Below are 23,994 nucleotides of genomic sequence, written 5' to 3'. Positions count from 1 at the left end.
GGTGCTGGATCGGCGTGGCATCGCTGCAGCCTGCGACAGTGCACCGGTCTGACCCGTCGATATGATGGGCGAAGTGCCCGCGCAGCGCGAAGATGTCTCACCCGGGCCTCACTGCCCACTGGTGTGGGGAGCCGGAGCCCTCTCCCGAGGGGGACGCACCAGTTGTGGCGGCGTGCATGGTGTGGGAGGAGCTGCTGCGAGGCGACCTGTGAGACGGGGTGTGTGGGTGGCGTTTGAGGGCAGGGGCGGTGCTCTCAGATGGCTGAGTCGGCACCTCGCTGCAAGGTGTGTGTGCCTACGGCTGCCTCGCCCCACGCGATGGAGGGCGTGTGACAGGGCCGGGGGGAGGGGAGGGGAGTGGAGCGGAGGGAGAACTCATGTTGCATGGCAGAGAAACACGCACGCTGAGCAAAAGAAGCAAAAAGATGAGGGGAGAAAGTGCCGGTGATCACCACTGGACAGGCACACATGCACAGACGCACCACTGCGAGCTTTTCATCGCACCCCACTCCTCCCCATGATGGTACTCTCGCGCGCACATGCGCAGAAAGACGTGCGATAGAGTCGAACAGAAAAAGAAACAGGCCGCAGAGCTAAAAAAGGCCAAAAAAGGGAGTAAACAAGCGAGCTGCGAGACGCATGCCGTCACAAGCCAGCCCCTGCGTATCGTCGCACTTATTATCTCCTTCTGCTTCCCTCTTATCCACCTCAGTGTGGGCTCCCCTGCACCCTCGCCGCCCACTCTCCACCACTCGCAATGAGGCGCCGTCCCACACCACCACCACCACCACCACCCCTCTTCCCTCTTCGTTCGCTGCTGTGCGCCCCCTCCCCCTTCTTGTAGAGTGGAGTGCCGCATTCAATATCGGTCAAGGACGGGCGGGCGTCCTTCGTGGTAAAACATGTGAAGAGAGGCGGTTGAGTCTGCTGCGGTGGAGGGCAGAGTGAAAGCGACAGAGAAAAACACATGAGGGCTGCGGTGCTGCCACTGAAGAGGAGGGCGGCGAAGACGACGACGACGGCGCAATGAGACCCATGCATCCGCACGTGCGCACACGCATACACAGAGAGAGAGAGAGGAGACACAGACGGGCACACACGTGATGGGCGTCCAAGCGAAAACCTACGCACATACGCAGGGCAGCAGAAAACAACGCAGTAACGATGCAAAGGGAAACATTAAAGCAAAAAAAAAAAAAACTAACAAAACAAAAGACGCATCTCTGCGGTGATGTCAAGTCGATCGCACTCAAGAAGCAACAAGCGAGCGAAGAACAAGGGAGCATCGTCGAGCGCGTATAAGTATCTAGATGGAGAAGGCCCAGCACACGCCAGCGTGCAAACTCGGATTGCCTTCCCTGCTCTGTATTTCCCCCTTTTGTTTTCTCCTCCTCTTTTAGATAGATTCCATGGACGCCTTGCGCCCCGCGTTCGCCGCCAACGAGGCGGTCCTCGAGGTGTCACTCACAGGATTATTGCATATATGCAGCATCTCAGCGTATGCCTCCCGCGTAATCTGCATGAGTGTCGAGTCCTGAATGACACGGCAGCTAAATGTGGGCACAAACAAGTCAGAGGAAAGGGCATCGGTCGCCAGCAGTGACCAGCTGCCCATCTCCAGCGCGATCGATTCCTTTCCCGCAAACACTTCAACACGTCCCGACACGACGAGGGTGAACACAGACGACGGCACACCCTCTCGATAAAGCCACACGTTCTGCTTGTCGTCATCAGCCATGCCGCGTGAGTCCTTCGGTGCCCGGACGCGGTATACGGTGGTGCACTCTATCATGCCCTGCATCAGGGCCGACACGTCCTCCATGCTGAGCTCGGGCAGTGACTCGCACAGGAAGAGAGCAGCGGCACGCAGCTCGTTGTAGTTCAGGTGAACGCGCCGCGAGCACTTGGAGGTGAGTCCGACCTGCCGCTTCGCCAGATTAGAGGCGTTGCCAAGCGCTGTGTGCTGAATCTCATGCGGGTCAATGTCATATTCGTCAAAGATCTCGCTGTGGATAAGCTCCTCGATGATGTCCTCCATGGTCACAAGTCCCTTCACCTCGTAGTACGGGTCCCCGTAGGGGCGCTGCTGCACCTCCTGCACGAGGGCAATGTGTGACTTGCCGGTCTGGAAGTACTTGAGCATCGAGATCAGTTTTGTTTCAGAGGGCACAACATGGCAGCGGCGGTTGTAGAACTTTACCAGCAGAAGCACCTTCGTGTTCTCTTGCGGGTTGGCCATGAGCAAGTCCTTTGCGAACAGCACGCCGATAACGTTGTTCTTTGTGGTTTGGTACACCGGAATTCGACTGTGGCCGCGGTCGGAGATCAGCTGAATCGTCTCCTCGCTCAGCCGCTCGTTCGCCTCCAGCATCAGCATATCACTCACCGGCGTCATCACCTCCATCACCGTCTTCTCGTGCAGCTCCATGGCTCCCACCATAAGATCGACCTCGCCGGCGCCAATGCCGGACTCGGCGCTGCGGGCAGCATGCATGAACATTAGCTTCTTGAGCTCGTTTCGCTCGTAAATCTGGCCAGGGTCCTTGCCAATGAACTTGTCGAGAATCATGCTCAGCGGCTTGCACACGGGCCAGAAGATGAACACGAAGAACTTCACGAGCGGCGCCGACTTGGAGCCGACCTGCAGCGCGTGCGCGGACATGAGGGCTTGCGGAATCACCTCGCCGCCGAGCGTTGTCAGCGCGGTGGAGACCACCGTCGCCACCCAGCCGTGGATGTGCGAGTCGGTGATCTGCGCAATGAGGGTGTTCACCATGACGTTGCCCAAAATAAGCGTGCACAGGAGCTGGTTACCGAGGTGACGGATGGGCAAAATCTTCTGTGCGTACGTCTTGTCGGGCTCGGAGCCGCTATCCGCGATAATCTCGAGCGACAGTGTGTCGAGGCCGAGCAACGCCAGCGTGAGGCCAGCGAAGAGGGCGGCAAACAGCAAGAGGATGGAGTCGACAACAATCAGCGACACCCAGCCAGACGCGTCAAGGTTCTCGTCTGACTCCTCCACCGTCATCTTGTCGTCCGCATCGTTCGTGGAAGTTCGTTTAGCACCCCTGACCGTTGCGGCCGCCGTCGCCTGGAACGCAGCAAGTGCTAGGACGAGGGCAAGAAGGAGCTGGAGCAGCGACAGCGTCGCAGCGGCGCGACGGCCAGACATGAACGGGAGTTTTAGCCGCATTCTGCTTTGACCAGCCGAGAACAACATCATCGAAGCATGCAAGTATAGGAGGGGGGGAGTGGAGAAAGCAAGACGAGGAGGTGGGAAGGAAAGAGGGGGAGGCAGCTGTGCAGTTCGTCAAAAACAACAACGAAGTACAAGAAACCAAGCGAAGCTGTGATACCTGCAGTACCTGTGCAGGTTGATGGTGGAGGCCGTTGGTGATGGGCGAGTGAGAGCGCCCCGAACACGGAAGAAGAGGATGAGCGAGAAAGGAGGGAGCATGCAGAAGAGAGAACGCATATGTCTCACAAGAGAGGACCGGTAAACCGGTAACGCCGGCGTCGACTGCGAGTAGGCATATGTTCCGTTGTCGATCCTGGCGGTTGGGAGCACGCATCACCAGCAGTGGTGCGGGGTGCAGCAGCGCCTCAATCTTCCCACCCACACCCACACACCACAAAAACCAGAGACGGACCGAGATTCTTTAGCACGCAAAACAGCGTAAGCCAACCAAACGCACGCACCCGCACACACAAGAAGCGGCGCAAGAGCAGAGCCAAAGCAGAGAAGAAACACGGAAGAAGAGGAAAAAAAAAATAATGGAACGAAACAACTCGACGTGAGGCGGCACACCGCCTTTCGTTTTCGCCGCACTTTCACTCAAGGTGCGAAGGCAGCAGGAGGGGGGCAGGGGGGAAGCCCGCGAAGCGCTACCGTCACAGCACGCAAAAAAAGGCCCAAAGGAAAAAATGGCCCCATGAGGAGCGATGCGGGGCGCAGGTGGTGAAGTCCTCAGCGGCGCGGCGATGGCGGTGGGCGCTTAGTGGTGCCGCGAAGGGTGTCGACCAGCAGCGATCTCAAGCGAAGCCGCTCGGCATCCTTGGAGTCGAACGAGAAAAACGTCTGCAGTGAAGACCCCGTGGGTGTCGCGGAGGAAAGAGACGCTGGTCGCGGCGGTTGGGCTGACTCGTTCTGACACGTAGACGGCATCGCGCATGGGGAGGAGAACGGCGACTGCGGTGGCGGAGAGGGAGGTGAGTCCTGCGGGTTTGGTGCGCTAGGCGCTGACTGCCTCCACGGTGCGAAGCGGTCAAAACGCGCCACCGGTGCAAAGTTGGCGTCGAGCGACGGTGGGTGGTATGTGGTGAGTACTTCCGAAGGCGACTGCCGAGACGACGGTGCCGATTTTGCGGACTCCATGATGGATGCTGACTGGTTCGGCGGCGGCGGCCATCCTTGTCGCGGCGCTTCTCGACTGCCATACAAACCGGGAGACACCGGAAAGTTCAGGGGGTGGCTCAGCTCGCCTGCGCCGCTCTTCGCGCTCGCCAGCCTTGGTGCGGCGAAAGATTTAGAGGTGGTGATAACGGAGGCGGGGCCGTAGAGAAAGCCCATCGGCAAAGCAAGAGTGCTGCTGACCGGGGCCTTCGCCGTGGGTGGGTCGTCCCTCCCGCTACCTTCAAAACCACATGCAGCTGGGTGAGAGGCAGGGGCGGCGGGGAGGTGGTCAGTGGATAGATCAGTTGCGCCGGAAACCGCTGTAGTTGATCGCAGCGATGGCACCATATTCGGCGCCCCGACAGGGTCCGCACCTGTGGTCTCCCCCTCCGGTCGCTGCGCCGACGACGTCAAAGCAGATGACTGCGCAGCCGGGCCAGGCCTCTGCAGCGATGTCGTTGCCGTCGGCCTTGCGTCGGCCTCATCGAAAAGTGTCGACAGGTAACTCTGTAGCGAGTCTTCCTCGACTGGAGCACCCGCACCTGACGTCGCGCAAGCGTCCGACCGTGGCGAACAAGGGGGCGAAGGGAGACGAGAGCATGCAGCGTCCGTCGACGCCTCTTTAGGAGTTAGTGGGAGGCCAGCGTCGTTATGGAGCGGAGTGCTCGTCGCGGCGTCTGAGTCCGCTATTTTGGTGGGTGACGCATGCCTCGCTACTGCCTGAAGCACCGCAGCCGCCTCCCGAACCAGCGCGTCATGCACGAGAGCATCGACGTCCACGTGCCCTTCCGACGCAGAAAGCTCCGCAGGGAACGGCAGAGAAGGACGTTCCTCTGAGTCGGATCTCTTTGCCTTGACTATCTGGTCCCCCGTGTCCTTCACCGTTGCCACACCGGCATCGCAACAGCCGCGTTTGACTTTTCGGGAGTGGGCCGTTTGCCTTCCGCGCATCCAGCACGGGCTGGGCAGCGGCTCCGGCCCAAAGCGGCTGACAAGGTCCCGAAGAGTCACTTCGCGGCCGCCGAGGCATCGCTGCTCGGCAGCAAACCCCATAGGAAGGTGCCGCGCCGCCGCATCTGAAGAGGCCCGAGAATGCGCGATGAGGTCGTCCACGTTGCCGGCCGTAGCGTGTGCCAGCCACCGCTGAAATCGCTCCAGACGCAGGGCGAGTCCGTGTTGGCGTGCCAGAGTCGGCTCCCGCGCCCAACGCTGCAAGGCACACAACAGGGTCATGCCCAGTGTCGACTCAGTCGCGCTCCCATCATTATGCTTTCCGCGTTCTTCGTGGGGCATGTGCAACGGGTGCTCCTGCGCGTGATTCTGCAGAAGCAGCGAGCCAGCGAGCGAGACCGTCGCAGCTCCACAGATGACACGGGCAGACGTGCTCTGTTCTAGCGCCGAGCCCCTAGTCTCGCCACCACTGCCGCTCCCTTGCGGTGTTGTTGTTGTGTCGATGGCGCTCCTGTAGCGAGAAAGGATGGTGGACGCTAGTAGCGAGTCGGCCTCGCTCGTCAGCGTAAGCGGCATGACACCGTCGACCGGGTAGCCGACGTAGTGAGCGATATGCTCAAGGCTGCACACACTAGTAAGCGCTTCGCTGCGAAGGGAGTCGAGTAGCCAGCGCACGGCAGAGGGGCCGCGTTGCCGCAGAAGGTGTGCACCACAGAGAGAGTCTTCCACGAACGCGGAGGACGGCAGCACCTTCACCAACGTCGGCGACTGCAGTACTCTGGCGAGAACGGGCAAAAGTCTGTCCTTGGTGGCTGCCACCTGTTCTTCGTCCGTTCCAGACGTAGTCGCGTCATCAGCCCTCATCCTCCGCAGCTGCGAGCACAGCGTACGTCCCTCAACGGCAATAACATCCATAACCCTTGAATCGCTGTGGACAGCGGTGAGAAGAAGCACAAGGCGCGGCGATTCCGGAGCGTACCGTGCCCCATGCACTGTTGTCGATGCATCCCGTCGAATGGGAGCCTCGTCACCAAGACCCGCAACTTCGCTCACGCCAAGAAAAAAAGCCTGCTCTGCATCCGATACGCTCCCCGCTGCAAGCGTCGTTGCCAACTCTTTTTCCAGTAGCTGCAGCAGAGCCTCCAGCGACTCGGTCAATACGCCATCCCTCGCATCGTGGAACCGAACAGCGCACACATGTGAAATGTCGAAAGGAGCGTCGCGCTTGTGTTGAGGCCGCGGCACCTCCGCTAGCACCGTTATGCGGTGCGTTTTCTCCAGCACCGACAGCGCCGCATCCGCCCTGCCGCGCTGCGCATGCGAAAACGATGGATGCAGCTGCACTTGCAGCTCTTGCAGCCTGTTGGATGGCGCCGCCGTCCTCGCACCAGCTTCGCTTGGCACCGGAAAGCGTGCACAGACGCAGCCGGTTGACCTCTCTGTCACCTGCACTGCAAAAGCGAGCTGTGGATGGTCCAGCAGCACCTCCACACAAGGGAAGAAAGACGCGCACGCTGCATGAGCCGCTGCCGGTGCAATATCCAGTCCGTCAGCTGCTTCGATCGCTTTCTCAGAGTACCTTTCTTGCTGCCAGAGCGAGCACTGCTGCCTCTGGTGGTCTGAGAATATCTGGCGCACGACAGAGAGCGGCTGAGAAGTTGAAGGGACCACGGCGCACACCAGCGCAAGCGCCATGTGCATGAGCCACGGTCCGCAGTCGTCGACGCAGTGTGAAAGCATGTACTTTTCGTGAAGTGTGGCAGGTGCGTGCTGCGGTTTATACAGTAGCCAGGCGGGACAGCCGGCCTGCAGACACTGCTCCGGCGATGGAGCTCGAATAGCCGTTCCGCACGGTGACGCCTCCACGTACGGGCCATCGCATCGGCTGTCTTTGCAACGCAGACGTGAAGGATTTCTACACTCAGCGTGTGCCACGACGTCAAGGGGTGCGGTGGCATGCAAGCGACTTTGAGATGACCACGCATCCAACAAGCGCAGCGCCTTGGCATCTGAGTACGCGCGCCGCAGACTCGCCTGCACCCGCGCAGTAGCCACGAAGAACGGTGGCACATGCTCTAGCAGCGGCTGCCACGCGTTCTCAGCCGTTACGGCATCCTGTGAGGTGCACACATATCGATGCTTGCCTGCACGCGTGCCTGAACGGCCACCGTCGCCTGGCAAGCAACGCAGCGCTTCCAGAGAAGAGTCCGCGGAATCGCACACAGAAGACGGCGAGACGTGCTCGGGCACAGAGCGCTCGTAACCCCAATCACCGTCAGCACTACCACCAGCAGCAGCAGCAGCAATGACCCTTGCTATCTTGGGTGAAGATAGCCACGGTTGCCATGACACGCGCACATCGCGGAGCAGGCGTCGCATGAAGGGGTGCAAAGTGGAATATAAAGAGGCAGTCATCCCCGCACAGTATTCCAGAAGCATCTCAGCGCTGTCTTGGCGGGCAGCACTACCAGGGTGGCTGGTGGGGGTAAGGCACAGAAACAGCGGCGCGAAGGACGCAAGACGCACGAAAAACACCTCAAGGGAAGGAGGCGCGGTCAAGGAGCAGCCCTGTGCGTGGGCGAGTGTGTCGTACAGCGTGCCGACCGTGCAGCACGCTGGTGTCTGCGAGGCTTCACCAGAGAAATGAGTAATATGCAGCACCTCGCCCGGCAAGGATGCTTGCTGATCTTTGGTTTCCGTGCCGCACCCGCGCAGGCACATTGGAGAAGACGGAATGCGTAACAGGAGCGACGCGAAAATAGCCGGAGGCCAGGGCGTATAGGCACCACAGGCCACGCGAGATGCTGCTCGTCGTGGCACACACGCGTCAATCACCGTGTCAGGGAGTACGCAAGCTCCCATCGCGTCGTCTGGCGCGCATTTCACGCCGTCTCGCCTCTGAGTAGCACGTGGCCACCAAAGAGCCCGCCGCCGCTGGGATGCGGCAAATAAGCCAGCCCGAGTGACAAACATTCGGCACGACAGACGCGCGAAGCAAGGCAAACCCAAAAAAAAAAACGTGCAGCGTGCCTCTTAGTGGCCGCCTCGGGGGGCCGTGGTTGCCCGGCGGTCTTGCCCCACGCTCTCTCCTTTCCGTCCGTCCGTGCCGTGACCGAGTCTGCGCAGTGCGAAGAAGAGAGAAACACAGCAAAGATGAAAGGCGAAGACGTGGGCAAGGCGAGACAGAGGGTAGGACAATGTAGAGCATGAAAAATATGCGTCCGTGTCGGACAACACGAACACACGCGCACCTCCACACATCAAGCATGTCCAAGGCGCAGAACCCCAAACGCCATCGCTCGCCTTCCCTCCGCTCGCTCCTCTAAGCCACCTTCCACGCGGGCACGTGTCCGGCCACCGACTGCAAGGAGAGATGCGTCAAGACATGGAAAGGAAAAGGTGGTGTTTCGCTTCGCTGTGTAGTCGCCTTCACCTAAGTGATGACGCGATGGCCCAACCTCCGCCCCTGTCAAGGAGGCCGCACGTGCTTGTCTGCTTTTGTTTCGCTCGACACGTGGGCAGGGGCAGGGGACAAAGGTTGCCACGCAAGACAGCACAAAGAGAAACAGAGACCCCGTGAGACGAATACCCGGTACGCGCACCCATGAACCCCACCCCTGTATCGACCAGAACGGGACGAAAGCTGTGTGCGCGCGACCGACGACGGCATCCCTGGCTCGACTGTGGTGACAAGTGCTCCTTGCACGTGAGCCCTACCCAGTGAGTGTGCCTCTCTCTCCGTTTCTTCGGCTCCCTCTCCTCAAGGAGGAGGGACAGGGCAGCCAGCAACTTCGTGTCATCACGGATATCAACCAAGCCGCCGCTTCCTAATCGGCCGCGACAGTGAAGTTTTGCCGCGGAGGCTTGGAGTAGCGCAGCGCGTGATAGAGCGAAATGGACTTCCAAAACTGTGAGGGATTGTCCTCCTGGAAGAAGACGCGGAGGGCATGGACTGGCAAGCCGCGGTGCCACGCACGCGTCTGCCGCATATACGCCAGCAGCAGCCGCTCCAGCTGCAGGGCATCGGGGAACCATAACATCTTTGGTATAGCATAGATGGCGAGCGAGACGCACACAGCGGTGAGCAAACCGAGGTACGACAGGTAGAAGGATGGGCTCCTGAGGAGCATCGAGAAGGTCTCGTTCGGCGACGCCGGTGCGCGCGCGTACAGCCAGAAGCTGAGAAAGCACGTCCAGATCGAGAAGAGAAAGCAGAACCAGTGCGCAATCGTGATGGCGTGAGACTCGGTCCACACCGTGTAAGTGTGAACCGTCACGACAGCGATGTACGGCGCGTAAAAGTCGCCGCTGCGGTCGAGCACCCACCCATTCGTCATGATCGCCCCAGCGCCGCGCTGAAGCGCGACGGACAAGTAGTACATCATGGTACCGTGCAGAAGCGCTCGAGCAACATAGCCGTAGAAGGTGGTGGCGTTGAAGTACCGGCCGCGTTGGGACATGGTGTAGAGCTGCGTTGTCGTGCACAGGAGCCAGTGCGAGAGAGGCATGTCCATCACGCACAGAAACGTCACGGGGACGGTGGGGATGGCGTTGTACAAGGTGAGGCTAAGCGAATCCCAGTAGGACACGCCGGAAAAATCGGTGGACACGTTGAAGAGCACCTGCACCCAGGAAATGAGCACCGTCTTCCAGAAGCTCTGCTGCACAATCATGGCTGTGCGCTGATAGGCGGTATGCCCGTGCACGAGGATCAGCTTCGACAAGAAGCGGAACTGGCCGATCGCAAAGTCGGACGCGAGCTTCGCCTGGCTGCCCTCCCGCCCTTTCACGCCGACGCCGATATGCGCCGCCTGCAGCATGGGGACGTCGTTGCCGCCGTCCCCTATCGCGAGCGTGATGTGGCCGGAGCGCCGCACCATGTCCACCATGTACGACTTGAGAGAGGGAGCGGTGCGGCTACACACAACCGCGCGCGCCTGCAACAGGCACCGCTGGAAGAGGCGCACCACCGCGCCATGACCATGCGACATGACATCCTCCCTCTCCAGCAGTCGGAGGGTCTTGCCCGACAGCGTAACGCAGTAGCCGCGCTTTAGACCACACGTGTCAAAGTCAGAGCAAGCGCCAAAGGCGGAGGCGAAGTGCAAGCCAGGTTCCCGGCGCGCCGAACCGCACACCCTTGGCACCATGTCCGTGACTGACGGGCTTACTGGGCCATAGCGAGCCTGGACGGTGCTCAGCGGCTGCGTGAGGAGAGGGTGGTCAACAGGGCGAATGCGCTCGCACGTCGCCGGCTGCGTGAACTCGTGCACAAAATCTTCGAGGCCGGAGCGTTCCCAGAAGAAGCGGCGGCACCACCCGCGCACCTTCTGCCAGCGCGTCAGCATCGTCATCTCCACCGTGGGTCCCTCCTGCGCCAAGATCCCCTTTATTTCGGAGAGCTTCTCCGAAACGTAGGCCAGGTGATCCGTCGGCGCCAGAAGATCCTCATTGGGCGGCGTGAGGGTGATGACGCGGTCGGTCGACGTCAGCAGCCCGCACGCGACCGCCGTTTGCTTTGCCGTCTCTGTCTTGTCACCCGTCAGCATCCATACCCGTATATTGGCATGGCGAAGCTGAGCGAGCGTCTGCGGCACCCCTTCCTGCAGCTCGTCCTTCACCGCGGTGATCCCGCAGTACGTGAAGTCGTGCTCGAGCAGGGCGTAAATGCGCTGCAGCTCCGCCTCGCAAACTACAGCGGAGGCGAAGCTCGCCTCTACCGCGGTGAAGCGGCACAGTGCCTCCTTGACCTCCTCCTCCGCCACGATGCGGTATCCGTACACAAGCGTGCGCAGTCCTTCGCGCGAGAAGCTGGCGAGGCGGTTCGTGATGTCCTCAAGGTGAGAACGGCTGCAGGCGTCGGTGCAGCGCGGCAGCACCTTCTCGTCAGCACCCTTGATCAGCAGCACATAGTTCATGGGTGGAAAAGTGCTACCCCCGTCGGCGGTGTCCCTGGCCTCCGCCTCTGCGCCCTTTACAGCCACAGCGGGGCAGCACACCAGCACGCTCATCATGCCGCGGTCGGAGCTGAAGGGCAGCGTGCGCACCACCTCCACCTCCAGGGACGCACCAGCCTCGCCCCAGAGCCCAACCGTTCCGTGGGTGCGGCTGCGCCGACGCAAAGAGAAGCCGCACTGCTCAGCGCCCTCAACGAGGGCCACCTCATCCGGTGATGAGGACATCCAGCGTGTCGAGAAGGACGTGTTGCCGTTTGTGCTGACCCCACTGTTGCGGGTGCTGCGAGCGCCGTAAGCCACGCTGCCGTTCGCGCTAAACTGCGGTGACAGCGTTGGCTCGATCGTGTTGCAGAAGACCATACTGAGCATGAGGTAGTAGTCCTCGTGCTGGCCGCGTGCCGTCGTTGCCTTGATGGTTTTGCCCACCTCAGCCAGAGGACGGTGCAGATCCGACTCGATGAAGTCCTCGGTGGTTGCGGAGAAGACGGTGTCGTTGACGGTGGCCAAGGCACGGAAGGTCATGGTGTTCGCGGTGAGTGTGCCCGTCTTGTCGGACAAGACGTATTCGACCTGCCCCAGCTCTTCGGCCAGGGCTGAGTTGTTTACCGACACGGACTCCACCTCGGTGCGCATATCTTCGTCCCAGCGGATGACGTAGCTGACATACGCCTTTGAGATCTCGACCATCACCTTGAAGGAGAGTGGCACCATCGGTGACAGCATCATCAGGTACCGCAGCGGCATGATGGGGAAGTACTCGCTGACCTTGATCGGGTCTACCGAGCCGCCGAGGTACCAGAGCGGGGCGTGGGCCTTGAGATGCAAGCAGGAGACAGAGGCGCACGCCGACACCAGGATAAACTGCACCAAAAAGATTAGCATCGTCAGGTAGTTGAAGCGGTTGTCGATCGTGGCCCACTTAGTCGGAAGCACGTTGCGCGTCATGCTCATCTTCGTCTCACAGCCAGTGAAGATGACAAGGGCGACGATGAAGTGCGTGTTGCCGATGCGACTTGACGAGTACACAACGTTGTCGATGTTAACGGAGAGGGTCTGCTCCGGGCCGTCAAAGTAGTCGTATGCGCCTGCCTGCCCCTCCAATGAGGACTGGCGCGGCGGAGCACTCGCCTGCGACGGGCCGCCTGACTCCAGAAGACCGCTGCGCTCGTCAACGATAGATGGAAAAGAGTCTGCGTCCATGGAGTCTGGCGTACGGGCCGCGTGCTGGCGGAGAGGGGGGGGCGCCGTCATCGGCATCGGAAGATGGCGCGGAAATGCCTCGCCCATGTCTGCCTCGCCCGCGCGTGCCATGTCCGCAGATATCGGCAGTACCGCTGGAGCAGGGAAGGAGCCGTAACGACAGCCAGGCAGCGACTCTGGGGCCGCCCTCCCGGCTTTGACTGCATCACCGGCAGCACCGCAGGTGCTGCTTGTCGACGGCCGACTCTCCCTCCAGGTCTGCGATGAGCTGCGCGGCGCACACACCGTGGCGACTCCGTGGTATGAGTGCAGCTGCGCATTCGGACCCTCAGAGCACAGCACCAGGCGAGAGCGAAACGCGTACTGGAGGCAGTGCAATTGGTGATCCTCGGCGCTGTCGCAGCAGCGCCGCAAGTCACATACCGGAGCATCTGTGAACTTCCCCGTGGTCTTTGCTGCCGAGGCGTGTACGCCGGCTGCGTTGCTGTCAGGCGCTGTTGTCGTCCCGAAGGTCAGACCGCAGCACTGCGACAGAGACGGTACGGGCGAGGCGGCGGCCTGAGAGTACTTGAATAGTTGATGCAGAATCGCAAACCGCTGCTTCGAGCCGGTTTCACCGTCAAGCGACTCTGTCGTAATGTACGCGCTGCCGCTGTCGTGCGAGGTCAGCAAAATCACCACATCGCTCGGCACAACTTCAAATGGATGCAGAATGAGAACGTCGCCGACACGGATGTCGGCGCTCATCACATCCTCTAACTCTAGTGTGCCAGGCCGCACGCGCTGGTACACGCGCTCGTTCGCCTCAGCATCCTGCCGATGGCGGCGCAGGTCGTCGATGCCCTCCTTCACCGTGTTGACGAGGAATGCGACGGTGATGGGGAAGATGGTCGTGAGGGGGCTGACTGGCGCCACAGAGGGAATGAACTGCAGCGCCACGACCAGCACAAAGTAAATGTTGATGGGGCGGTGAAGCTGTTCCCACAGGTTCAGCGGCAGAAAAGTGAAGATGTTGTACCGGGAGCTGTAGATGCGGTTGTCGCAGAAGTTGGTGCGGCCATGCGGGTCATTGAGCTGAACCGTGCGCTGTTCGCAAGAGCGGTCCTTCGCCGGCTTGGCAAGCCGCTGTTGCACCCACTTTCGCATCGTTCACGTTCCGTCTTCTGAAGAAGACGGATAGCTTCGAACGAAACGCAACTATCGAGGAGATGGAGAAGGGAGGGGTGAGAGTGCGAATCTGCATAACGTGCAGCGTCAGTGAGCGCGGAGGGGTCGGAACAACACCGCCGCATCAAGAGCGGATACGAGGATGAGCAGGCAGACTTTGAAACGAATCGGAGGAGAATCCGTGAGAGGCAAAGAGAGAGAGGCAGAGAGACCCACACACACGCACGCGCAGGAACCACAGGTCGGACACAGAGAGAGAGGAGAACAGCTGCAGAGCAGAGCGCGCGGGCACAAACAAAACACATATATGCTTATATATCCCTATGCAGATGCGAGCCGTGAATAGTTCAGTGTGCGGTGTGAATGTGTGTGTGTGTGTGTGCGTTTTTGTGTGTCGGGGATGGGGGAGGAGAGGAAAACAGAAACAACACACGCAAAAAAAGCATGCAACAAACACAGAGGCAGAGATGCGGTTTCGTGATGTGGTGAGGAGAAACGGAGTAGCGCACAGCAAACAACGCAAGCCATACAGCAGAGAAGGAGTGCGCTATCAAGGCGGCTTCAGAAGTGCTGCCGTCGGGTGGCTTACTGGCCGGGTAGACAGACTCGCTCAGATGCAAAACGCAAACCGAGACCAGGAACAAGAGCAATGAGACCAATGGTGAAGAAAGAGAAAGGAAGTGGTGATACCTGTAGAAGAGTGCCGCCGACGGTGCACGTGTGTATCTGTATTTGTCACGGAATGGGATCTAGTCCGCACTCCTTCTCTATTCTTCTATCGGCGACGTGGTCATCCTAAGGGAGCAGAGACGATAATGCCACGGAGTTGCACAGGGGACGCAAACGCACGCGTGGGCCGCGAGTGCCGCTACAGGCGCTCCAAGCCCGGTGTCCTTTAGACGAAAGGTGTACACCGATGGCACGTCCTTTGACCAGCCGGTTCGCTGTCTTATTTGCATGAGCTCGTCTGCTCGTTTTTTTTGGCTGCTTGTTCGCTGCCGCTGCTGCTGCTGAGTTGTTGCTGGTGTTTTGTGGGGGAGAGGGTACGTGCAAGCGGCGCGCGCGCATGTGAGTAGAGAAGATGTGTTGTGCAGCCCTGATGGCTGCGCGAATAAGAGGCAGGTTTCACAGCCAGACGGGAGCCGCGGGAGAGAATACGGGAGCCTCCTCCCTCTGTCTTGCGCATCTCGGCCACATGGGGAGCGGTGGGGGCAGGGCACCCCGCACACCCACCGCCTCACTTTCTCTTTCCTGCCAAGACGAAGACGAGGGAGAGGCGAGCATAGCGCGCCTCCAGTCCTAACCTCAAGCAGATCCGTTCAGCCGTGTCAAAGCAGCAGTGATGGAAGCCTTCAACTCGAGGCCTCTCTCGCGCTCCACAAACGTCTTGCCGAAACGCCAGGACAGCCAGCAGTACATCTCTGCCTGTCGAAAGCACCGCTCGAGCTCGGTCGCCAGGTCGCTCAGGGAGAGCTGCTGCTGCTGCTCCCTCTGGTGCGGAGGTGCGGCTCCCACACAGCACGCTTCTTCTCGCTCCGCCCGCTGCATCAGCTCCGTGCACCAAACGTCGAAGCGCAAGGGCACAGGCTTCCCTGCAGCGTGATCGGTGGCGTAGGCTACAATCAGCTGCAGTGATGCAGCGCTCATGTCGCTCAGCGGCAGATAACAAAACATAATGCGATCCGTCAAGGAAAGGTTGCGCACCGGCTCAAGGAGCTCAGCCACTCGCAGCAGAGAGCGATGGATGTCACAGGGGAAAAAGTTCTGCGACTCCGCGCACGAGGCAGCAAACCTCGACATGAGCTCAAAAAATGATCCGCCACTCAGATCCAAAGTTGGCGTACTCGCCTTGCGCGACTTGGCAGACTCCAGCTCGGCAAACAGCTGAAGAATGTCGCCTGTGGGCAGCAGCCCCGCCTTTGCAAGCGGCTCCGGCTGCGCAGACATGGCGGCGCCAAACGCTGCCATGTCGGACTCGTGCAGCACGGTGCAGCGGCCCACAGCGTGCTGCCGAGTGAGGCCGAAGCGGCCGGAGCGCCCTGCGATTTGCTGGACAGTCGCAGCAGGCAGCTCGACCATGCCCTTGCCATCGAACTTGCGCAGTGTCGTGAAAACCATGCGCTCAATGTTCATGTTGAGGCCGTAGGCAATGGCGTCGGTAGAGACGAGAACGTGCTTTGTGGGCGTCGCCGTTTCCGGCGATGACTCACGAGGCCGGGTGCCTGGCGGCGACGTGGTACTGCAGCCAGCTGTGTTGTTTTTTGCGTTGGCGCTGCAGGAGGTGGAAGCGTTGATGTAGTCGGTAACACCACGATTGAAGCGTGCAGCCTCAGCCTCTCGCACCTGGAATGGCATGGCGCCGTAGATGGCGAAGCTTTTCACGCCAGGAAGACGGTTTAGGTTGTCCCGCAGGGACAGCACTTGCTTCTTGGAGAAGCAGACGAAGCAGTCGCCGTTCTCCACTGTCTCCGGCCGCAGCCTAGAGCGAAGGCTCGGAGACACCGCCAGCGGCACGAGACGTTTGTGCTCCACTGTTGACAAGTTCTTCCGCTCGTGGGTGGCGTAGAGCAGATTCTGGATGAGCGGCAATGCCCGAGCCTCACCGCAGAGGTGAATCTCGCGCGCGGGCAGGCCAAGGAGGGCGCGTGTCCAGGCCCACCCGCGGTCGCGATCCGCTATCATCTGAATCTCGTCCACAACCCCGACGTCCACCGGCAAGTCCACCGGAGTCATCTCCACTGTGCATGAGACGTGCTCCGCAGCTCCGCCAAACACGCGCTCGTCGCCGATGAGCAGGTCGCACGGCACGCGTTCCTTCACGCGGTGCCATACCTGTGCCGCCAGCGCCTTGAGAGGGGCGCAGTAGACGCCGCTGCGTGCCCGCACCAGTGCCTCTAAAGCGGCGTGCGTCTTGCCGCTGTTCGTGGGGCCGTAGTGGAAGATAAAGCGGCGGCGCATGAGACGTGCTTGAGGATACCAGTCCCATGGCTTGTGCATTGCAACCTTGGTCGGCGCCTTACGCACTGTGTGCCACTGCGTGAAGCGGACAAGCAAGAGGTCCATCTGGCTTGACAGGTGCGAGGAGGCGGTTAGGAAAGCGGTGGACCACGCCTCGTCGCGCCACACACCGGGATCCTTCTCGAACTCTTCAAGCAAGCGGAGGGCACTCTCGTGCGATGGCTCGTGTACTGCCTGGCGAAGAGCCTCCCTCGCTGTGCCGCTGCGGTAGATGGCATCGCAAACATTGTGCAGTTGATGCTGCCGCGCAGACATCAAAGGCGACGGTGGAGCCGCGCTAACAAGGCGAAGACTCGCAGGCGATGTGAGTGGCCGCGACGCGCCAACGGCGGCAACTCGTCGTCGCCAGGTCATCCCGTAGCGGCGACCAGAGCAGCACGTCCATGGAAACACCGATGCGATGATCTGGTACGCCCCGCAGAGCTTTGGCCAGCTGTCAGACACGTGTCGGCGTGATGGTGCGCCTGCGGCTGCCTGCACACATATGCCATCGAAGCGCGCACACACACACACACACACACATATATATATATATATATGCATGCATGTATTAATAATGCGCGGCGTCGCAGAAACTCAAAGAGGAAAAAAGGGAGAGAGCAAGTGAGACCACGGCCAAACGTACACCGTTGAAAAGAGAAAAAGAAGCGGCATAGACAAGAAACACATCCATGCAGGCGGATGCCCTTCCCCCTCCCCCAAAGTGAGAGTAAGCCCACGTGGCTGAGGAGTGCGCGCGCGTAGGGTACAAGACATACGGTACCGAAACATGCTCCTTTGTGAATGATCCCCTTCACAAGACGAGGATATGCAGAGGGTAGGGAGAAGAAAAGAGAGAAAAGGAGTCGCGACACAAAGATGACGAGCGCGCTAGCGCATCCCCTTCCTTGAGGACAGCACCTGCCCCCCCCCCTTCTTCCTCTCCCACTTCGCTTCCCTCACCTCTCCGTCTTCCTCAATGCACATCGAGCGAAACGTGCACTTCCCCCGCACGCCCCTCCCCGTCTTCCTCGCACACACACCCAAGAAGCCACGAGAATTCAGGCCCATCATGGCCGTCCCTCTCTCTTACCAGTCATCTGCTACGCTTGGGCTGTGCGCTGTGTTATGTGGCGTCGTTACAGGCACGCAGGACAAGTCAAGCAAGGTACATATATATGTGCACCGTCACGTTTTTCATGCACAAGGTAGAGGGTGGGAGGAAAGGCAACCCTCGTGCGTGCCATGTGGACACTTGAAACGTTCCCAGCGGAACAAAGAGCAAGCAGAGCCGCGGAAACGAAAAGTGTGTCGTCGGTGTCATCTCGACCAGGCCCCCCCCCACTCCACCGCAGCCCCTTTACTGCCGCCGCCTTGTTCTCGTTAAGCACTACTACACGTACACGCAAACACGCATGCGATTTACCGCACCGTCTCCTCCTCGTTGCCGCAATCTTCCTGACCGTCCCGTACGCGCACGCGAGTCGAGTTCTCGACGTGCGTGTCCTCCTCGCCAAACAGAAAGTCCTTCTCGTGCTCCTGCAGCAGCTCCACGCTGCGGCGGAGGTCGATGAAGAGAAGATACACCTTCTTGATGTCGTCCACCGACACGGTCGACGACTTCCGCTTCTGCGCCACCATGTTCGCCGTCGTAATGAGCTGCAGCACGTAGCGCAGCGACGTCTTCTGGCCAAGTGTCGTCAGGAGGACAAAGGCGTCCTCTGTCAGCTCCACATCCTCCTCCTCGCACCGAATGTTAATAATCTTGCCGAGCTCCTCCTGCGAGTACGGGTTTGTGGTGATAATCATCATTCGATCCAGCAGGTCGATCGGGATGCCATGTGGGGCCTTGTACTGTGTACCGCGGATACGCGAAATACCACGATTCGACGCGACGATCACCACCGGCGCTAATGGGCTTTCCAGCGCGCGGTTCAGCCATGAGAAGCACTCGATATCGAGCATGTGGACCTCGTCAATAAAGAGTACACCGGGAACGATCTCGCCCTTACCCTCCTCCCGCCATTCAGCGACGCGCTGATCAATCTGCTCGCGCACCTCGGGCTTGATCTCACCGGTGTCACCGGCAAAGAGAGCGAGGAAGCCCTGCTGGCGAGAGTTGATCACGTCCACCTCATGCAGCGTCACGGTGTGCACCACCTCCTTCCGCTTCGACAGCTCGCCCTCCGGTGTCTGCACGAAGCGCGTGTTGGCGGACATGGCGTCAAAGTCCTTGCTATGCACAAAGCTGCGGCCCAGTTTGCTGATGCGGCCGGTGGCCTTGTCAATCGTGATGACGTCGCCTACTTGGACCTTTTCCTTCTGCAAGCTCTCGATCATCTTCTGCCCCAGGTCGAAGGTCGACTCCATGTCGGAAGTCTTGAGCACCAGTTGCCCGGTGCGCTGATGGGCCTCGGCGGGATTCGTAGACGGGCGATCAATGGTCACCTCCACCACCTCGCCCTCGATCATCTCCGTCTCCTCCTTGATGTGCACGCCAATGCTACGACGAAACGCCTGCGTCAGCGCCTCCGTCTTGGACATCTCAAGGGAAAAGATCTCGCTACCAGCAATCATGGTGAAGGGTGTCTCGGGTCCAAGCGCCTGCGCCATGGCCATCGCAATGGCCGTCTTACCAGAGCCCGGCCCGCCAGCCAACAACACACACCGGCCGGCGATCTTTCCCTTCTTCACCATCTGCACCACCACGCCCGCCGCACGCCGAGCCTCCATTTGACCCACCATGCCCTGACTCGAAACGCGCGCCTCGAGCGTGTCATCGAGGCCGAGGCCGCGAATGTGGGAATGTGCGCCGACGCGCTCCACTCGGGTGAGGTCGCGAGCCTCCGCAGTACGAATGGGACCCTCCGCCATTGGGCACTCTGTATCAAAGGCAGCGTCGTCCTAAAAGCAAGGGGAACAAAGGGCTAGCGCTTATCGTGTGCGCGTAGTGTCTTCGAAGTTGTCTTGTCTGCACTCCCAGAAATATGTCCGGAAGAAGTTCCGCCAATGCGAACAGCTACGAGAAAAGAGTCCGCGAAGTACGACTATCCGTTCCCGCGCGTGGATAGGCCAGAGCGAGGGCGCGCGCTGCGCCGCGAGAGCGGGGGAAGAGGGAGGAGACAAGAGAAAAAAGAATGCAAAAGAAAAAACAAGCTCCCTCAAACACGAAACAACGGAGAGATAGGCAATGACTATATTCGACAGAAAGCAAAACAAAACAAAAAATACAATCACCCCAAGCAAGATATTTGTCCTCTTTGTGTCTGCATATGATCGTCCGTATGTGCCGGTGCGGGGCAGTGGCGAATCGGGTCTGCAGATGCACAATTTCTGTGCCGCTGCAGACGATCTCTCTCGCTTGCTCTTGCTTACTTGAACGAGCAATCGCTAGGGTAATGGCAGTTGCGGCTGGTTTTGTGTGTATGTGTGTGTGTGTGTGTGTGTGTGTGTTTGTGTTGGCGTGCGACTATGACGGCGTTCACCAGAGTTAGACAATGGGAACAGGCGCACATGAAAAGGCACGCGTCAGCAGCGTGGGCAAGCGGAAAAAGAGAACGAAACCCGACACAAAACACACAAACGAAAAAAGCGTGGGTAAGTAGGGGTGAGACGCGAAATGTGCATCGACAAGAGAACGAGAGTGGAAGAAACAATCAAATACACTAAATGCATATATATGTATATGCGTGCCATACCGGAAAGCAGCACAGAAAACGGAAGAGAGTAGAAACCTCTCCCCACTTTTTTTTCGGTTGCGTTCATAAGCGAGGGCATACGGTGCCCTCAGAGAAAGTCCTCCGTGTTCCTCACGGGGCCGTCTAGTGATGAGAGCAGAGACGCCACCCGCCCTCCACGTGGACACCCCTTTCTCTGCTCGTGAGCCTTATAATACGCTTCTTCTTTTTGCTTTCTTTTACCGTGCCCTCCCTGCGCCAAACAAAGCGAGCGCGTCAACACATATGCACCCAAAGCCCACACGCCACGGTTGCGCGGCTGTCGCATCCGCGTCGTCGAGGACGAAGCGCCGCCCGCTGCATCGGGCCATGCGCCTAACGTGGTCTGTCTACCCCCTTCCCCCCCCACACACACACACTCGCACAACTGCTGCGCGATGGGCGCCGCACCGACCCGAGTGCACAGCATGCCTTGGTCCAGGAGGAGCCGCCTTCAGGGTCGTGCTGGAGGGCAGAGGCGGTGAGCGTCCGTCGTGCGGGCAGCAGGGGGCGGTTTAGGCGCATGCCAGACGACCTCAGGGAGGAAGCTGGCCAGCCGCGGGTCAGGGCCCTCTGACACCCTGCGTGCTCTGCCTGCATGTCATGCCTCTCTCCCTCAGTCGCCTAAAGCCGCCGCATCCCGTAAAGACGGTGTGGTGACTCTTCACATGGAGTAGTAGAGCCCGCACCTGTGCATGTGTCCTTCGGCGTGAGCACGGAGACGCCACCGCCGTACCGCTTTTTTTCGTGCTGCGCCGGAGTCCTGCAAACCCGGCAGATCAAACGCCCCGCAGGCCTGCCGGGGCGAAATGCGTCTCTTGCAGAATGCAGACCTGGATCGAAGCTTCGCCACGAAACCGGGCCCACCATCACCACATCGCAGCTCACGCACAATATAAAACAAAGCAGTGAGTGGATGCGTATATTCGCTGAACCGTCGACACCGCTCGTAGCGGCTTCGCACGAGTATCACCATGCCCGCAAGTCTCTTCGGCACAGCGCCAGCCCCACGCCAGTCCTGCCGACACCAAGGGTCCCCCCTCCCGCCGGCCGTACCCGAGGGCGGGCCTGCGAGCTGGTTGGCTCCTCCCCATACACAGTGGGCGCTGGGCACGGAGACATCACGCACGGCGGAGGCCGGCACTATCCGCGGTGGACTTCTTTAATATGCAGCCTTAAAGAGAGCAAGACAAGCGCCTCAGATAATCGATATATCCTCCCCCTTTTTCCTTGTCCACTTCCTTTTCCCCGATATACACACACACACACCTCCTCACCCCCTGTGTCTTTGCGTTCGCATCCCTGCGGTGGCTAAAGCGGGGTATACTATTTCGTTTTCTCTCTGTTTTCCTCTGTGCGCATGTGCCCTTCCGTCTCCTCTACCTGTCCCTGTAAGCTGCGTTCTGCGACGAAGGGAGAGGAATGGGGGCCGGTGCGTGAAAACACAAAACAAAGAAGATGCGAAGAAGGAGCCGTACAAGCACACAGACGAGCAACGAAATTCAAACGAGCAATAACACCAAATAAACGAATAGTGGCGGTGAATTGCTGCAGAGCTGCGCGCCCCCTTCCAAGCGAAGGATCCGTGTGGCGTAGCAGCTGACAACGCTTCGCATCCACTTTTTTTCTGGCATCTTGACTTCTTTCCAATAGCCCCTCTTTCTTGCCCATGCCACGGAAGGGAACGGGCGTGCCGCCTCCTTTTGCTGCAGCCTCTTCCTGTGCTACAGCTGCTGTAGGGCTTCACGACCGCTGCGACGGCATTCAACGAGAACACAGCCGTGCGGGCGCCACTCCGCATACGCACAGAAGTATCGGAAGTGAGGCTCACGCGAAGAAATGAGACAGAAAGCAATGCAGGAACAGCCCTAGTGGGGTTTTGGTAATGGTCGCCAATAGCATTGGGGGCTCCTCTTCTTCGCGGGCCTCGCTAATACCCACCGGGAGCGAGTCCGTCGCAGATCGAGGGGGTGTCGGCAACGCGAAGGTGCCGCCCGTTGGGCACACCTATGCTCGTGCATGAGTGTGTGGATGCCGCGCTGTGCATGCAGCAGGCACTGCGCCTTTGAGCGAACAAGAAAAAAAAGGGCGATGGCGAGCGCAAAGAATGCGAATAACATCGGTCACTGGCAAAACCTATAAGCCCAACCACCAAGCGAAGCACGACTGCGCTCTAAGGTCTCGCGGCACTCTGACAAGAGACATAGAAACTCACCGGAATGGCAAAAGCAGGCAGCCGGAGAGTTCTCCAAAGAATACGCTCATGGTCGTGAAGCGGAAAACAAAAAGCACGATCCGGAGGGATCGAAGGGTTAACCTCAGCAGGGCTGCCGTGGGGCCGGCACACGGTAAAAACGTAAAAATAAATGAAGAGAAAGGGGGCTGCAGAATGGAACGTACTCACCAAAGCCGCGCCACCGCCACACGTCCCGTTCAGACAGAAGCACTCCTAGCGACTGTCTGCGTTCTCCAAGGAAGCGCTGAGCCGCCATTCGCCATCGCAGCAGCAGTCTCCGTGCTTCGATGGAGGTGTGTGGATGTTAGACCTTTGCAGTTAAACATGCCACTGACTGCAGGCAAAGAGAGGGAAGAAGAAAAGAAGGGGAGGAGAGGACCATTCATTGGTCGCACGCCACGCGTTTCTCCGCTGTGGTCATGCCATCACAACTTCGATGGGTATTTGGCTACGATAGTCTTTGCCTTCTCAATAAAGAGTTCGCGGGCCTTCTGCTGGCCAAGGGGCTCGTACTTCTTCCACGCAGCCCATTTGCCGTACTCTACCATATTGGCGCGGGACGGCTGTTTCAGCGTGCACTTTCCCCGCGTCGCCACACACCACAGGCCGTACATCTCGATCTTCTGCGGGATCGACAGGTTTGACCGCAGGTCGGAGACCGACTTTGTATAGCGCTCAAACTCCTCGGCAGACATTTTTGTGTCTGCTCTTGGGCTTCGCAGTTCTCGCTTCTCGAGCTGAGAGGGGGGTATAGAAATGTGCCTGTGCAGCGGCACCAGGGCTTCGTGGCGGAAAAGCAGAGGCGATGTGCGAGGATATGTGCGGAAAAAGGAGGAGGGGCAGAGCTGGCGGATCAGCAACGATAGAGAGCAATCCGCTAGCGGGCGAAAGAGAGCTGGGGGCGCGTGATGGAGCGTGGGATATGTTCGTGTGTATGCGAGTCGAACGGGGCCAGAAGACCCAATGTGGTACCGCTGGTGTGGACACAGCAACACCACCGAAAGGAGGCGAAACGAAAAGTGAAGGGGCAGCAGCGAGGCGCGGAGGGGGTAGGAGGTAGGTAGGCGATGCGGTCCTCTGTCGAGGAAGAGCAGGGCAGTGGGCATGCGGCGAACGGTGGGCGCAGCTGGCGTGTTCTCAACCAGAGATGCGGGGGCTTGCAGTGTGGATGCATCGACCGCAGCAGCGCTCGAAAACAGGGCTGAGTCGCCTTCTGTGTCCTGTGCGCGCGCCCTTCGACCGCGGCATCCACAGGGCATAGTAGATTAGTGTGGAGGGCCCCCACTGTCGTTTTTTGGCAGGGTCTACGCTCCACGTTGGATGTGATCATCGGAGGTCCAGCAACGCCTCCTCGTGGCACTCGGTAACCGACGAGAC

At 59.6% G+C, this 23,994-nt stretch overlaps 6 protein-coding genes across 6 annotated transcripts; all 6 read right to left on the bottom strand.

The window, feature by feature from the left end:
• Positions 1-1,396: 1,396 nt before the first annotated feature.
• LMJF_34_2650 (conserved hypothetical protein) lies at positions 1,397-3,223 on the bottom strand (the record flags this gene model as incomplete). Its single annotated transcript, XM_001686316.1, has 1 exon — positions 1,397-3,223. The coding sequence occupies one exon, from the start codon at positions 3,221-3,223 to the stop codon at positions 1,397-1,399; it is 1,827 nt and encodes a 608-aa protein (XP_001686368.1).
• A 744-nt stretch (positions 3,224-3,967) lies between these two features.
• LMJF_34_2640 (hypothetical protein) lies at positions 3,968-8,065 on the bottom strand (the record flags this gene model as incomplete). Its single annotated transcript, XM_001686315.1, has 1 exon — positions 3,968-8,065. One exon carries the CDS (start codon positions 8,063-8,065, stop codon positions 3,968-3,970), a length of 4,098 nt encoding a protein of 1,365 aa, XP_001686367.1.
• A 1,106-nt stretch (positions 8,066-9,171) lies between these two features.
• LMJF_34_2630 (phospholipid-transporting ATPase-like protein) lies at positions 9,172-13,647 on the bottom strand (the record flags this gene model as incomplete). Its single annotated transcript, XM_001686314.1, has 1 exon — positions 9,172-13,647. The coding sequence occupies one exon, from the start codon at positions 13,645-13,647 to the stop codon at positions 9,172-9,174; it is 4,476 nt and encodes a 1,491-aa protein (XP_001686366.1).
• Positions 13,648-14,973: 1,326 nt separating this feature from the next.
• On the bottom strand, positions 14,974-16,941 carry LMJF_34_2620 (putative RNA helicase; the record flags this gene model as incomplete). The annotated part of the gene is made up of 1 exon (XM_001686313.1): positions 14,974-16,941. One exon carries the CDS (start codon positions 16,939-16,941, stop codon positions 14,974-14,976), a length of 1,968 nt encoding a protein of 655 aa, XP_001686365.1.
• Positions 16,942-18,087: 1,146 nt separating this feature from the next.
• Positions 18,088-19,539, bottom strand: LMJF_34_2610 (putative ATP-dependent DNA helicase; the record flags this gene model as incomplete). Its single annotated transcript, XM_001686312.1, has 1 exon — positions 18,088-19,539. The coding sequence occupies one exon, from the start codon at positions 19,537-19,539 to the stop codon at positions 18,088-18,090; it is 1,452 nt and encodes a 483-aa protein (XP_001686364.1).
• Positions 19,540-23,042: 3,503 nt separating this feature from the next.
• Positions 23,043-23,312, bottom strand: LMJF_34_2600 (putative acyl-CoA binding protein; the record flags this gene model as incomplete). Its single annotated transcript, XM_001686311.1, has 1 exon — positions 23,043-23,312. One exon carries the CDS (start codon positions 23,310-23,312, stop codon positions 23,043-23,045), a length of 270 nt encoding a protein of 89 aa, XP_001686363.1.
• Positions 23,313-23,994: the final 682 nt, after the last annotated feature.

The sequence above is a fragment of the Leishmania major genome, chromosome 34, assembly GCF_000002725.2.
Source record: "Leishmania major strain Friedlin complete genome, chromosome 34".
Lineage (NCBI taxonomy): Eukaryota > Euglenozoa > Kinetoplastea > Trypanosomatida > Trypanosomatidae > Leishmania > Leishmania major.
Note: the sequence above shows the minus strand (reverse complement) of the source record. Positions and strands in the feature narration are given on the sequence as shown.